This window comes from Salvelinus alpinus, chromosome 30, assembly GCF_045679555.1.
Source record: "Salvelinus alpinus chromosome 30, SLU_Salpinus.1, whole genome shotgun sequence".
NCBI classification, from domain to species: domain Eukaryota; kingdom Metazoa; phylum Chordata; class Actinopteri; order Salmoniformes; family Salmonidae; genus Salvelinus; species Salvelinus alpinus.
The window spans coordinates 1,656,130-1,672,689 of record NC_092115.1 but is presented as its reverse complement, the minus strand read 5'-3'; the positions used below and the strand labels follow the sequence as shown (position 1 = coordinate 1,672,689).

Sequence of the window (16,560 nt, the reverse complement as noted above, 5' to 3'; positions counted from 1 at the left end):
GACAGCTGGATACTTTACATGGCTAGGCCTGATATCATGAGAGGGACAGCTGGTTGACTTTACATGGCTAGGCCTGATATCATGAGGGACAGCTGGATACTTTACATGGCTAGGCCTGATATCATGAGGGACAGCTGGTTGACTTTACATGGCTAGGCCTGATATCATGAGGGACAGCTGGATACTTGACATGGCTAGGCCTGATATCATGAGAGGGACAGCTGGTTGACTTTACATGGCTAGGCCTGATATCATGAGAGGGACAGCTGGTTGACTTTACATGGCTAGGCCTGATATCATGAGAGGGACAGCTGGATACTTTACATGGCTAGGCCTGATATCATGAGGGACAGCTGGATACTTTACATGGCTAGGCCTGATATCATGAGAGGGACAGCTGGTTGACTTTACATGGCTAGGCCTGATATCATGAGAGGGACAGCTGGTTGACTTTACATGGCTAGGCCTGATATCATGAGAGGGACAGCTGGTTGACTTTACATGGCTAGGCCTGATATCATGAGAGGGACAGCTGGTTGACTTTACATGGCTAGGCCTGATATCATGAGAGGGACAGCTGGTTGACTTTACATGGCTAGGCCTGATATCATGAGAGGGACAGCTGGTTGACTTTACATGGCTAGGCCTGATATCACGAGGGACCGCTGGTTGACTTTACATGGCTAGGCCTGATATCATGAGGGACCGCTGGATACTTTACATGGCTAGGCCTGATATCATGAGAGGGACAGCTGGTTGACTTTACATGGCTAGGCCTGATATCATGAGAGGGACAGCTGGTTGACTTTACATGGCTAGGCCTGATATCATGAGGGACTGCTGGTTGACTTTACATGGCTAGGCCTGATATCATGAGGGACCGCTGGATACTTTACATGGCTAGGCCTGATATCATGAGAGGGACACCTGGATACTTTACATGGCTAGGCCTGATATCATGAGAGGGACAGCTGGATACTTTACATGGCTAGGCCTGATATCATGAGGGACAGCTGGATACTTGACATGGCTAGGCCTGATATTATGAGAGGGACAGCTGGTTGACTTTACATGGCTAGGCCTGATATCATGAGGGACCGCTGGTTGACTTTACATGGCTAGGCCTGATATCATGAGGGACAGCTGGTTGACTTTACATGGCTGGGCCTGATAACATGAGAGGGACAGCTGGATACTTTACATGGCTAGGCCTGCTATCATGAGAGGGACAGCTGGATACTTTACATGGCTAGGCCTGATATCATGAGGGACAGCTGGTTGACTTTACATGGCTAGGCCTGATATCATGAGAGGGACAGCTGGTTGACTTTACATGGCTAGGCCTAATATCATGAGGGACAGCTGGTTGACTTTACATGGCTAGGCCTAATATCATGAGGGACAGCTGGTTGACTTTACATGGCTAGGCCTGATATCATGAGGGACAGCTGGTTGACTTTACATGGCTAGGCCTAATATCATGAGGGACAGCTGGTTGACTTTACATGGCTAGGCCTGATATCACGAGGGACAGCTGGTTGACTTTACATGGCTAGGCCTGATATCATGAGAGGGACAGCTGGTTGACTTTACATGGCTAGGCCTAATATCATGAGGGGGACAGCTGGTTGACTTTACATGGCTAGGCCTGATATCATGAGGGGGACAGCTGGTTGACTTTACATGGCTAGGCCTGATATCATGAGGGGGACAGCTGGTTGACTTTACATGGCTAGGCCTGATATCACGAGGGACCGCTGGTTGACTTTACATGGCTAGGCCTGATATCATGAGGGACCGCTGGATACTTGACATGGCTAGGCCTGATATCATGAGGGACAGCTGGTTGACTTTACATGGCTAGGCCTGATATCATGAGGGACAGCTGGTTGACTTTACATGGCTAGGCCTGATATCATGAGGGACAGTTGGATACTTTACATGGCTAGGCCTGATATCATGAGGGACAGCTGGATACTTTACATGGCTAGGCCTGATATCATGAGAGGGACAGCTGGATACTTTACATGGCTAGGCCTGATATCATGAGGGACAGCTGGATACTTGACATGGCTAGGCCTGATATTATGAGAGGGACAGCTGGTTGACTTTACATGGCTAGGCCTGATATCATGAGGGACCGCTGGTTGACTTTACATGGCTAGGCCTGATATCATGAGGGACAGCTGGTTGACTTTACATGGCTGGGCCTGATAACATGAGAGGGACAGCTGGATACTTTACATGGCTAGGCCTGATATCATGAGGGACAGCTGGTTGACTTGACATGGCTAGGCCTGATATCATGAGAGGGACAGCTGGTTGACTTGACATGGCTAGGCCTGATATCATGAGAGGGACAGCTGGTTGACTTTACATGGCTAGGCCTGATATCATGAGAGGGACAGCTGGTTGACTTGACATGGCTAGGCCTGATATCATGAGGGACCGCTGGTTGACTTTACATGGCTAGGCCTGATATCATGAGGGACCGCTGGATACTTTACATGGCTAGGCCTGATATCATGAGAGGGACAGCTGGTTGATTTTACATGGCTAGTCCTGATATCATGAGAGGGACAGCTGGTTGACTTTACATGGCTAGGCCTGATATCATGAGAGGGACAGCTGGTTGACTTGACATGGCTAGGCCTGATATCATGAGGGACTGCTGGTTGACTTTACATGGCTAGGCCTGATATCATGAGGGACCGCTGGATACTTTACATGGCTAGGCCTGATATCATGAGAGGGACAGCTGGATACTTTACATGGCTAGGCCTGATATCATGAGAGGGACAGCTGGATACTTTACATGGCTAGGCCTGATATCATGAGAGGGACAGCTGGTTGACTTTACATGGCTAGGCCTGATATCATGAGAGGGACAGCTGGTTGACTTTACATGGCTAGGCCTGATATCATGAGAGGGACAGCTGGATACTTTACATGGCTAGGCCTGATATCATGAGAGGGACAGCTGGTTGACTTTACATGGCTAGGCCTGATATCATGAGAGGGACAGCTGGATACTTTACATGGCTAGGCCTGATATCATGAGAGGGACAGCTGGTTGCTCGGTCACTTTTGCTAGCTGCAATTTTACATCTTTAAATCATGCAGTGAAAGGTAACGGGTTCTTTCTCATTTAAATCACCTTAAAGTAGATCTCGTCTTTCTTCAGGAGACACATCTCCGCACTTTTGACCATTATCTTTTAAAAGGAAAGTGGATAGGTCAATCATATCATTCCAATTTTTATTCTAAAACATGAGAAGCCATTTTAATTAGTAAAGACATACCGTTCGCATAAGACCTTCTCACGTAGACTACTTTTTCCTAGACAATAGATTTCTGCCACTTATCACGGAGTGTGATTACCAAGCTATAGTCATTTCGTAATCATTCTCCTCTTACTATGAAACTACTTATACCAAATACACAGCCTAATTATCCCCCTTGGTGGCTTAAAGGGAAGCAGGTAGCCTAGTGGATAGAGCATTGGGCGAGTAACCGCAAGGTTGCTGGATCGAATCCCAGTTGAATGCATGCAGTCGTACAACTGACTAGGTATCCCCCTGAACTCACTACTGCTATCAAAAGAAACCTTTGTTGCTTTTATATCATCTCAAATTCAGCTGTTTCTTGAGCTTAATCAACCCCCTGGAATGTCTCCTACCACAGTATGGGAATCAATGAAGGCTTATATAAGAGGACAAATGATTTCCTACAGCGCAAGATTAAGGAAGTGCAATATTCAACGCCGAGGGGAACTTACAAATAACATCTCTGATTTGGATATGGCATATTCACACTCTTCATCCGCAGATTTACTAAAAGAACAGTTTGACACTTCAGACAGAGTTCGATCTTCTTCCAACTCGATAAGCAGAAAATTGAATTAGTAAATCTCGATACAAAAATGATGAACATGGAGAGAAAACAGTGAAAATGCTAGCACCCCAGCTGCGTCAGAGAACCGCAAATCAAACCATACCTGAGATAACTGACAAGCTGGGTAACACATGTATTGATGATTTAGAGGTCAATTCATACTCAACACCTTTGAGAACTTAGATATTCCTACAGTTGAACCTGAGATAGCTGCTGAACTAGAAGAACAGTTCTCTGTAGAAGAGATTGTGTTGGCAATTAAATCTATGCATTGTGGTAAATCCCCTGGACCCGACGGATTTCAGAGCTAATTCTTTAAAAAAAATCTCATCGTAGGCCTCCCGAGTGGGTTGATTTGGTAGGGGATCTGTGTGATCTGTTAGAGCATGAGGGAGGTTGGGGGGGGTTGATTTGGTAGGGGATCTGTGTGATCTGTTAGAGCATGAGGGAGGTGGGGGGGGGGTTGATTTGGTAGGGGATCTGTGTGATCTGTTAGAGCATGAGGGAGGTTGGGGGGGGGGTGATTTGGTAGGGGATCTGTGTGATCTGTTAGAGCATGAGGGAGGTTGGGGGGGGTTGATTTGGTAGGGGATCTGTGTGATCTGTTAGAGCATGAGGGAGGTTGGGGGGGGTTGATTTGGTAGGGGATCTGTGTGATCTGTTAGAGCATGAGGGAGGTGGGGGGGGGGTTGATTTGGTAGGGGATCTGTGTGATCTGTTAGAGCATGAGGGAGGTTGGGGGGGGTTGATTTGGTAGGGGATCTGTGTGATCTGTTAGAGCATGAGGGAGGTGGGGGGGGGGGTTGATTTGGTAGGGGATCTGTGTGATCTGTTAGAGCATGAGGGAGGTTGGGGGGGGTTGATTTGGTAGGGGATCTGTGTGATCTGTTAGAGCATGAGGGAGGTTGGGGGGGGTTGATTTGGTAGGGGATCTGTGTGTTCTGTTAGAGCATGAGGGAGGTTGGGGGGGGTTGATTTGGTAGGGGATCTGTGTGATCTGTTAGAGCATGAGGGAGGTTGGGGGGGGTTGATTTGGTAGGGGATCTGTGTGATCTGTCCTCCAGCTGTTCTGTATAATCATAAAAAATGCCAAATAAAAAGTAAAAACACCAACAACTTGACAGGTAAGTTTAGGAATTCATTCCAAGTGTTTACGTTAAATAGTTTGGGAAAGGCATTTTTTTTTTTAAATACGCCATCCCTGTCCAAAACACCCTAGCAAGCCACACGCCTACTTGATGGTAATAGTGCTAACCGTTGCCCCTAGTGACCGTAGTCATGGCGGTGGTGAGAGAGACCAGAGAGCTGCTGTAAAATAGATCTAACCTGAACCTGCAGAGTATAGTCATGGCGGTGGTGAGAGAGACCAGAGAGCTGCTGTATCCTACTGTGTACAGAGCTTTCACAGATGCATAGTGCATGTCCTGGAAGAGACAGAGAGACACTGTTATAGTACATGTCCTGGAAGAGACAGAGAGACACTGTTATAGAACATAGTGCATGTCCTGGAAGAGACAGAGACACACTGTTATAGAACATAGTACATGTCCTGGAAGAGACAGAGAGACACTGTTATAGAACATAGTACATGTCCTGGAAGAGACAGAGACACACTGTTATAGAACATAGTACATGTCCTGGAAGAGACAGAGAGACACTGTTATAGAACATAGTACATGTCCTGGAAGAGACAGAGAGACACTGTTATAGAACATAGTACATGTCCTGGAAGAGACAGAGAGACACTGTTATAGAACATAGTACATGTCCTGGAAGAGAGACAGAATATCACATGGTTCTACTGTTTGCAGTGTTCAACGGAAGTATAAATTGTGAAAGAAGGTCATGTTCTAGGTTCTATATACTAGGTTTTAGAGGTTCTAGGTTGTTACCTGTCTGGTTCTAGAAGTTAGGTTCTAGGTTGTTACCTGTCAAGTTCGAGAAGTTAGGTTCTAGGTTCTTACCTGTCTGGTTCTAGAGGTTAGGTTCTAGGTTTTTACCTGTCTAGTTCTAGGTTCTAGGGGTTAGGTTCTAGGTTCTTATCCGTCTAGTTCTAGGTTCTAGAGGTTAGGTTCTAGGTTCCTACCTGTCTGGTTCTAGGTTCTTACCTGTCTAGTTCTAGGTTCTTACCTGTCTGGTTCTAGAAGTTAGGTTCTAGAAGTTAGGTTCTAGGTTCTTACCTGTCTGGTTCTAGGTTCTAGAGGATAGGTTCTATATGCCAGAGGTTAGGTTCTAGAAGTTAGGTTCTAGGTTCTAGATGTTAGGTTCTAGAGGTTAGGTTCTAGGTTCTTACCTGTCTAGTTCTAGGTTCTAGAGGTTAGGTTCTTACCTGTCTGGTTGTATAAGTTAGGTTCTAGGTTCTAGAAGTTAGGTTCTAGGTTCTTACCTGTCTGGTTCTAGGTTCTAGAGGATATGTTCTGGATGCTAGAGGTTAGGTTCTAGAAGTCAGGTTCTATGTTCTAGGTGTTAGGTTCTAGAGGTTAGGTTCTTACCTGTCAAGTTCTAGGTTCTAGAGGTTGGGTTCTAGGTCCTATAGGTTAGGTTCTAGGTTCTTACCTGTCTGGTTATATGTTCTAGAGGTTAGGTTCTTACCTGTCTGGTTCTAGGTTCTAGAGGTTAGGTTCTAGGTTCTTACCTGTCTAGTTCTAGGTTCTAGAGGTTAGCTTCTAAGTTCTTGCCTGTCTGGTTATATGTTCTAGAGGTTAGGTTCTAGGTTCTTACCTGTCTGGTTCTAGGTTCTACAGGTTAGCTTCTAGGTTCTTACCTGTCTAGTTCTATGTTCTAGAGGTTAGGTTCTAGGTTTTTACCTGTCAGGTTCTAGGTTCTAGAGGTTGGGTTCTAGGTCCTATACGTTAGGTTCTAGGTTCTTACCTGTCTGGTTATATGTTCTAGAGGTTAGGTTCTTACCTGTCTGGTTCTAGGTTCTAGAGGTTTGGTTCTAGGTTCTTACCTGTCTAGTTCTAGGTTCTAGAGGTTAGCTTCTAGGTTCTTGCCTGTCTGGTTATATGTTCTAGAGGTTAGGTTCTAGGTTCTTACCTGTCTGGTTCTAGGTTCTAGAGGTTATGTTCTAGGTTCTTACCTGTCTAGTTCTAGGTTCTAGAGGTTAGGTTCTAGGTTCTTACCTGTCTAGTTCTAGGTTCTAGAGGTTAGGTTCTATGTTCTTACCGGGCTGGTGGTGTTATCGTCTGACAGACAGGCGTCAACGTAGTGAGGAAATGTTTCTGACCAGCCCTCTGCTGTACAGTTCCTACTGATCCAACCAATCTCTGAAACACACGCATGTACACACACACACAGTCAACAGACATGTCAATCTACAAAATGCTATGTACCATAGCACTTCAACCCATATAAACATGCCAAGCCATACTGTTTGAATCACTAGTACAGTAGAAGCCATGCAACAAACCATCGTCAGGACTCAGGAGGTCATGGAAGACTTCAGGACATCTGACTGATACCACTTCACCCAGGGCTGCGGCCTGCCAACAAGCCAGGTCATCCCACATCCACGGACAGCCTGCAACACACAGGGTATATCCAGTATCTCATACAGTAGCAGGATCTCTGTCTGGTGGTCTGGATGAAGCCAATTACCTTTTAAAGACCTGAGACGAGCGAAGAACACCGAGCGAGACAGACAGACAGACCCAGAGCTAACCAATTAAACCTGCCTACACTATCACTCTGAATAACACACACACACAGGCACACACACTAACACACACACAAGTGATAATGCAATCCCTCTTGAGGGGAATGACTAGTGTTTATCTGAATAATATTTCAGGATTCTGTGTCCAGCATGAAGGAAGGTAGAGGTAGTTTCGGGAGCCAATGCTAACTAGGGTTAGCGCTATGCATATCTGCTAGATACCCATAGACCTCCAGCAATTAGTTAGTGCAACTTCCTGTAACTTCCGTCATACTGGACACAGAGACATAAAAGTGGTATCCACGAGTTCATCTGACTCTGGGTCAGTAGATAAAGGGCCTCATCTGACTCTGGGTCAGTAGATAAAGGGCCTCATCTGACTCTGGGTCAGTAGATAAAGGGCCTCATCTGACTCTGGGTCAGTAGATAAAGGGCCTCATCTGACTCTGGGTCAGTAGATAAAGGGCCTCATCTGACTCTGGGTCAGTAGATAAAGGACCTCATCTGACTCTGGGTCAGTAGATAAAGGGCCTCATCTGACTCTGGGTCAGTAGATAAAGGGCCTCATCTGACTCTGGGTCAGTAGATAAAGGACCTCATCTGACTCTGGGTCAGTAGATAAAGGACCTCATCTGACTCTGGGTCAGTAGATAAAGGCCCTCATCTGACTCTGGGTCAGTAGATAAAGGACCTCATCTGACTCTGGCTCAGTAGATAAAGGCCCTCATCTGACTCTGGGTCAGTAGATAAAGGACCTCATCTGACTCTGGGTCAGTAGATAAAGGAACTCGCTGCCAATTTCACAGTATCCCTTTGAATGACCATAGAAACAGCATAAAACAACAGACCTGAGTGACATCCATCACCTCTACTGACCCTTCGACATCACACCATGATGTCCTAGAGAAGTCTGAGACAGCTGGACTACAGTCAACCTGAGGCAGTAGCTGTAGCTTTAAGCTGTAGCTCAACCAGACAAGCTAATGAGACAGTCTATCGCCATCTCTGCTAAACTCCTCTCTCTCCTCCAGTCAGTCTGAGGATGACTTATGTTTCTCCTTCCCACTGAAGGGTCTGTTGTCAACAGAAACAGAGGCAGAGGGAATGTTGCTTTACAGAGCTATTATAGGGACACTACAGGAAGACAGTAGCACCGCCATAGACAGCAGAGATGATTACAGTGTACAGGAAGACAGTAGCACCGCCATAGACAGCAGAGATGAGTACAGTGTACAGGAAGACAGTAGCACTGCCATAGGCAGCAGAGATGAGTACAGTGTACAGGAAGACAGTAGCACCGCCATAGACAGCAGAGATGATTACAGTGTACAGGAAGACAGTAGCACTGCCATAGACAGCAGAGATGATTACAGTGTACAGGAAGACAGTAGCACTGCCATAGACAGCAGAGATGAGTACAGTGTACAGGAAGACAGTAGCACTGCCATAGACAGCAGAGATGAGTACAGTGTACAGGAAGACAGTAGCACTGCCATAGACAGCAGAGATGAGTACAGTGTACAGGAAGACAGTAGCACTGCCATAGACAGCAGAGATGAGTACAGTGTACAGGAAGACAGTAGCACTGCCATAGGCAGCAGAGATGAGTACAGTGTACAGGAAGACAGTAGCACTGCCATAGACAGCAGAGATGAGTACAGTGTACAGGAAGACAGTAGCACTGCCATAGGCAGCAGAGATGAGTACAGTGTACAGGAAGACAGTAGCACTGCCATAGACAGCAGAGATGAGTACAGTGTACAGGAAGACAGTAGCACTGCCATAGACAGCAGAGATGAGTACAGTGTACAGGAAGACAGTAGCACTGCCATAGACAGCAGAGATGAGTACAGTGTACAGGAAGACAGTAGCACTGCCATAGACAGCAGAGATGAGTACAGTGTACAGGAAGACAGTAGCACCGCCATAGACAGGAGAGTGACCCTAGACAGGAGGAGAGATACATATGTTAAAGGTGGGGGACATGGTTTGAAACAGTGAAAACAGACGTTTTTTTTGGTCCGAATCGACATACATCTTGGGATTTTTCCAAGAGTCTGATATTCATTGTGGTTCTTTATGATTTGGTAATAAGAACAGGATAAAGTGATCAGCTTACCCCAGGCTTCCTATAAACATCCACACTGATCTAGAGACAGACACCATTTAATGGGATATACAGAACCACAGAGACAACCCACTACTGCTGCTCTGCTCTAGAATGACCTTTAGAACCACAGAGATAACCCACTGCTGCTAGTCTGCTCTAGAATGACCTTTAGAACCACAGAGATAACCCACTGCTGCTAGTCTGCTCTAGAATGACCTTTAGAACCACAGAGACAACCCACTGCTGCTGCTCTGCTCTAGAATGACCTTTAGAACCACAGAGATAACCCACTGCTGCTAGTCTGCTCTAGAATGACCTTTAGAACCACAGAGACAACCCACTGCTGCTGCTCTGCTCTAGAATGACCTTTAGAACCACAGAGACAACCCACCGCCGCTGCTCTGCTCTAGAATGACCTTTAGAACCACAGAGACAACCCACTGCTGCTGCTCTGCTCTAGAATGACCTTTAGAACCACAGAGACAACCCACTGCTGCTGCTCTGCTCTAGAATGACCTTTAGAACGACAGAGACAACCCACTGCTGCTGCTCTGCTCTAGAATGACCTTTAGAACGACAGAGACAACCCACTGCTGCTGCTCTGCTCTAGAATGACCTTTAGAACCACAGAGACAACCCACTGCTGCTGCTCTGCTCTAGAATGACCTTTAGAACCACAGAGACAACCCACTGCTGCTGCTCTGCTCTAGAATGACCTTTAGAACCACAGAGACAACCCACCGCCGCTGCTCTGCTCTAGAATGACCTTTAGAACCACAGAGACAACCCACTGCTGCTGCTCTGCTCTAGAATGACCTTTAGAACCACAGAGACAACCCACTGCTGCTGCTCTGCTCTAGAATGACCTTTAGAACCACAGAGACAACCCACTGCCGCTGCTCTGCTCTAGAATGACCTTTAGAACCACGGAGACAACCCACCGCCGCTGCTCTGCTCTAGAATGACCTTTAGAACCACAGAGACAACCCACCGCCGCTGCTCTGCTCTAGAATGACCTTTAGAACCACAGAGACAACCCACTGCTGCTGCTCTGCTCTAGAATGACCTTTAGAACCACAGACACAACCCACTGCCGCTGCTCTGCTCTAGAATGACCTTTAGAACCACAGAGACAACCCACCGCCGCTGCTCTGCTCTATAATGACCTTTAGAACCACAGAGACAACCCACTGCTGCTGCTCTGCTCTAGAATGACCTTTAGAACCACAGAGACAACCCACTGCTGCTGCTCTGCTCTAGAATGACCTTTAGAACCACAGAGACAACCCACCGCCGCTGCTCTGCTCTAGAATGACCTTTAGAACCACAGAGACAACCCACTGCTGCTGCTCTGCTCTAGAATGACCTTTAGAACCACGGAGACAACCCACTGCCGCTGCTCTGCTCTAGAATGACCTTTAGAACGACAGAGACAACCCACCGCCGCTGCTCTGCTCTAGAATGACCTTTAGAACCACAGAGACAACCCACTGCTGCTGCTCTGCTCTAGAATGACCTTTAGAACCACAGAGATAACCCACTGCTGCTGCTCTGCTCTAGAATGACCTTTAGAACCACAGAGACAACCCACCGCCGCTGCTCTGCTCTAGAATGACCTTTAGAACCACAGAGACAACCCACTGCCGCTGCTCTGCTCTAGAATGACCTTTAGAACCACAGAGACAACCCACTGCCGCTGCTCTGCTCTAGAATGACCTTTAGAACCACAGAGACAACCCACTGCTGCTGCTCTGCTCTAGAATGACCTTTAGAACCACAGAGACAACCCACTGCCGCTGCTCTGCTCTATAATGACCTTTAGAACCACAGAGACAACCCACCGCCGCTGCTCTGCTCTAGAATGACCTTTAGAACCACAGAGACAACCCACTGCCGCTGCTCTGCTCTATAATGACCTTTAGAACCACAGAGACAACCCACTGCTGCTCCCACCCTCTCCTCTCCCATCCTCTGTTCTCCTCTCCCACCCTCTCCTCTCTCATCCTCTGTCCTCCTCTCCCACCCTCTCCTCTCCCACCCTCTCCTCTCCCATCCTCTGTTCTCCTCTCCCACCCTCTCCTCTCCCATCCTCTGTTCTCCTCTCCCACCCTCTCCTCTCCCATCCCCTGTTCACCTCTCCCACCCTCTCCTCTCCCATCCCCTGTTCTCCTCTCCCACCCTCTCTTCTCCACCATGCTCTCCTCTCCCATCCTCTTCTCCACCATGCTCTCCTCTCCCAGCCTCTTCTCCACCATGCTCTCCTCTCCCAGCCTCTTCTCCACCATGCTCTCCTCTCCCATCCTCTTCTCCACCATGCTCTCCTCTCCCATCATCTTCTCCACCATGCTCTCCTCTCCCATCCTCTTCTCCACCATGCTCTCCTCTCCCATCCTCTTCTCCACCATGCTCTCCTCTCCCATCATCTTCTCCACCATGCTCTCCTCTACCATCCTCTCTTCTCCACCATGCTCTCCTCTCCCATCCTCTTCTCCACCATGCTCTCCTCTCCCATCCTCTTCTCCACCATGCTCTCCTCTCCCATCCTCTTCTCCACTATGCTCTCCTCTCCCATCCTCTTCTCCACCATGCTCTCCTCTCCCATCATCTTCTCCACCATGCTTTCCTCTCCCATCCTCTTCTCCACCATGCTCTCCTCTCCCACCCTCTTCTCCACCATGCTCTCCTCTCCCATCATCTTCTCCACCATGCTCTCCTCTACCATCCTCTGTTCTCCACCATAATCTCCTCTCCCATCCTCTTCTCCACTATGCTCTCCTCTCCCATCCTCTTCTCCACCATGCTCTCCTCTCCCATCCTCTTCTCCACTATGCTCTCCTCTCCCATCCTCTTCTCCACCATGCTCTCCTCTCCCATCCTCTTCTCCACCATGCTCTCCTCTCCCATCCTCTTCTCCACCATGCTCTCCTCTCCCATCCTCTTCTCCACCATGCTCTCCTCTCCCATCCTCTTCTCCACTATGCTCTCCTCTCCCATCCTCTTCTCCACCATGCTCTACTCTCTCATCCTCTTCTCCACCATGCTCTACTCTCCCATCATCTTCTCCACCATGCTCTCCTCTCCCATCCTCTTCTCCACCATGCTCTACTCTCCCATCTTCTTCTCCACCATGCTCTCCTCTCCCATCCTCTTCTCCACCATGCTCTACTCTCCCATCCTCTTCTCCACCATGCTCTACTCTCCCATCCTCTTCTCCACCATGCTCTCCTCTCCCATCCTCTTCTCCACCATGCTCTCCTCTCCCATCCTCTTCTCCACCATGCTCTCCTCTCCCATCCTCTTCTCCACCATGCTCTCCTCTCCCATCCTCTTCTCCACCATGCTCTCCTCTCCCATCCTCTTCTCCACCATGCTCTACTCTCCCATCCTCTTCTCCACCATGCTCTACTCTCCCATCATCTTCTCCACCATGCTCTCCTCTCCCATCCTCTTCTCCACCATGCTCTACTCTCCCATCTTCTTCTCCACCATGCTCTCCTCTCCCATCCTCTTCTCCACCATGCTCTCCTCTCCCATCCTCTTCTCCACCATGCTCTCCTCTCCCATCCTCTTCTCCACCATGCTCTCCTCTCCCATCCTCTTCTCCACCATGCTCTCCTCTCCCATCCTCTTCTCCACTATGCTCTCCTCTCCCATCCTCTTCTCCACCATGCTCTCCTCTCCCATCATCTTCTCCACCATGCTCTCCTCTCCCATCCTCTTCTCCACCATGCTCTCCTCTCCCATCATCTTCTCCACCATGCTCTACTCTCCCATCCTCTTCTCCACCATGCTCTCCTCTCCCATCCTCTTCTCCACCATGCTCTCCTCTCCCATCCTCTTCTCCACCATGCTCTCCTCTCCCATCATCTTCTCCACCATGCTCTCCTCTCCCATCCTCTTCTCCACCATGCTCTCCTCTCCCATCCTTTTCTCCACCATGCTCTCCTCTCCCATCCTCTTCTCCACTATGCTCTCCTCTCCCATCCTCTTCTCCACCATGCTCTCCTCTCCCATCCTCTTCTCCACCATGCTCTCCTCTCCCATCATCTTCTCCACCATGCTCTCCTCTCCCATCCTCTTCTCCACCATGCTCTCCTCTCCCATCATCTTCTCCACCATGCTCTACTCTCCCATCCTCTTCTCCACCATGCTCTCCTCTCCCATCCTCTTCTCCACCATGCTCTCCTCTCCCATCCTCTTCTCCACCATGCTCTCCTCTCCCATCATCTTCTCCACCATGCTCTCCTCTCCCATCCTCTTCTCCACCATGCTCTCCTCTCCCATCCTCTTCTCCACCATGCTCTCCTCACCCATCCTCTTCTCCACCATGCTCTCCTCTCCCATCCTCTTCTCCACCATGCTCTCCTCTCCCATCCTCTTCTCCACTATGCTCTCCTCTCCCATCCTCTTCTCCACCATGCTCTCCTCTCCCATCATCTTCTCCACCATGCTCTCCTCTACCATCCTCTCTTCCCCACCATCCTTTCCTCTCCCATGCTCTCCTCTCCCATCATCTTCTCCACCATGCTCTCCTCTCCCATCCTCTCTTCTCCACCATGCTCTCCTCTCCCATGATTGTTTCCAGATTTCTGCTCCCAGAGTTCCTTGGAAGGGAAACATGGGAAAGAGAGACAATGCCACCTGGAGAGTGTGGAGGAGGATGAGACACTCAGAGGAGTGTGATTATACACATGCAAGCACAAACACCACCACAAACACACACACACACATGTGCACACGCACGTGCATGCACGCACACACACAAACACACAGTCCTACCATCATCCAGGTAGTGTGTGAGGTTGTGCAGGACGATCCTCTCCATACATCTCTCCTGCTGTCTTTTGACCACACAGTCTGAGTTCTCAGAATACATGGAGCAAACCTGGAACTCACACACACACACAAGGATGCACACGCACACACACCGAGTAAATTCAAATTGACTTGAACTGTGTAGCTGTTGTTAATGTCATCTGAAAACAGTTTGCAAATTGCCTAGCAGGGAACCAGCCAGCCAACTAGTCAGCCAGCCAGTCAACCAATTCGTCAGCAAACCAGCCAGCCAGTCAGTCAGTCAGCCAACCAGCCAACCAGTCAGTCAGCCTTCCAGTCAGCCAGCAACCAGTCAGCCAGCCAGTCAGCTAGCCAGTCAGCCAACCAGTCAGCCAGCCAGTTAAAAGCCACCCATTTCATCAGCCAAGTAGTCAGCCAACCAGTCAGTCATCCAGCCAGCCAGCCAGCCAGCCAGCCAATCAGCCAGCCAGCCAATCAGCCAGCCAGCTAATCAGTCAGCCAGCCAATCAGTCAGACAGTCAGTCAACCAACCAGTCATTCAAACAGTTAACCAGCTAGTTAATCAGCCAGTCAGTCAGCCAGCCAGTTAATCAGTCAGTCAGCCAGCCAATTAATCAGCCAACCAGTCAGCCAGCCAGCCAGTCAGTCAGTCAGACAGTTTATCAGCCAGTTAATCAGTCAGCCAGCCAGCCAGTCAATCAGGCTGCCAGTTAATCAGCTAGCCGGTCAGGCAGCCAGCCAACCAGTCAGCCAGACAGCCAACCTGTCAGTCTTCCAGTCAGTCAGCCCACCAGTCAGGCAGCCAGCCAGCCAACTAGCCAAACAGTCAGTCAGCCAAACAGTCAGTCAGCCAAACAGTCAGTCAGACAGCTTTCCAGTCAGCCAGCGAACCAGTCAGCCAGCCAATCAGACAGCCAGCCAGCCAACCAGTCAGCCAGCCAGTTAATCAGCCAGCCAGTTAATCAGCCAACCAGACAGCCAGCCCTCAGCCATCCAACCAGTCAACCAGCCATCCAGTCAGTCAGCCAACCAGTCAGTAAGCCAGCCAGCCAGTTAATCAGCCAACCAGACAGCCAGCCAACCAGCCATCCAACCAGTCAACCAGCCATCCAGTCAGCCAGCCAGCCAACCAGTCATCCAGTCAGCCAGTTAGTAATCCAGTCAATCACCAGACAGTCAGTCAGCCAGCTAGTTAATCAGCTCATCAGCCAGCCAGCCAGTTAATCAGTCAGCCAGCCAGTTAATCAGCAAGTCATCCTGACAGTTAATCATCCAGCCAGTCAATCAGCCAGCCAGTTAATCAGCCAGACAGTCAGTCAATCAGCCAGCCAGCCAGCCAGTCAATCAGCAAGCAAGTCAATCAGCCAGTTAATCAGCCAGCCAATAAGTCAATCAACCAGCCAGCCAACCAGTCAGTCAATCAGCCAGCCAGCCAGTCAATCAGCCAGTCAGTCAATCAGCCAGCCAGCCAGCCAACCAGTCAGCCAACCAACCAGTCAGCCAGCCAGTTAATCAGCCAGCCAGTTAATCAGCCAACCAGACAGCCAGCCAACCAGCCATCCAACCAGTCAACCAGCCATCCAGTCAGCCACCAGCCAGCCAGTCAATCAGATCACCAGCCAGTTAATCAGATCAGCCAGCCAGTTAATCAGCCAGCAAGTCAATCAACTAGCCAGTCAGGCTTTCCCAGAAACAATAATGTGCAGAAAAGTAAATAGTGGTGCTGATCATTCATGTTCTCTCTGAGAATCTCTCAGCCCTCTACTGTATTATCAACCCTCTACTGTATTATCAGCCCCCTACTGTATAATCAGCCCCCTACTGTATAATCAGCCCCCTACTGTATAATCAGCCCCCTACTGTATAATCAGCCCCCTACTGTATAATCAGCCCCCTACTGTATAATCAGCCCCCTACTGTATTATCAGCCCCCTACTGTATTATCAGCCCCCTACTGTATTATCAGCCCCCTACTGTATTATCAGCCCTCTACTGTATTATCAGCCTTCTACTGTATTATCAGCCTTCTACTGTATTATCAGCCCCCTACTGTATTATCAGCCCCCTACTGTATTATCAGCCCCCTACTGTATTATCAGCCCCC

The 16,560-nt window shown here is 48.9% G+C and overlaps 1 protein-coding gene across 1 annotated transcript in view; it reads right to left on the bottom strand.

Annotated features, from left to right (window-relative positions):
- LOC139560186 (pituitary adenylate cyclase-activating polypeptide type I receptor-like) overlaps positions 1-16,560 on the bottom strand; it is a 78,625-nt gene that overhangs the window by 35,913 nt on the left and 26,152 nt on the right. The window contains exons 3-6 of the mRNA XM_071376734.1: positions 14,439-14,544; positions 7,304-7,414; positions 7,060-7,160; positions 5,221-5,318 (exon numbers count right to left, since the gene is read on the bottom strand). Of these exons, the coding sequence (XP_071232835.1) occupies positions 5,221-5,318; positions 7,060-7,160; positions 7,304-7,414; positions 14,439-14,544 (416 nt within the window). The remainder of the gene's footprint in view (positions 1-5,220; positions 5,319-7,059; positions 7,161-7,303; positions 7,415-14,438; positions 14,545-16,560) is intronic.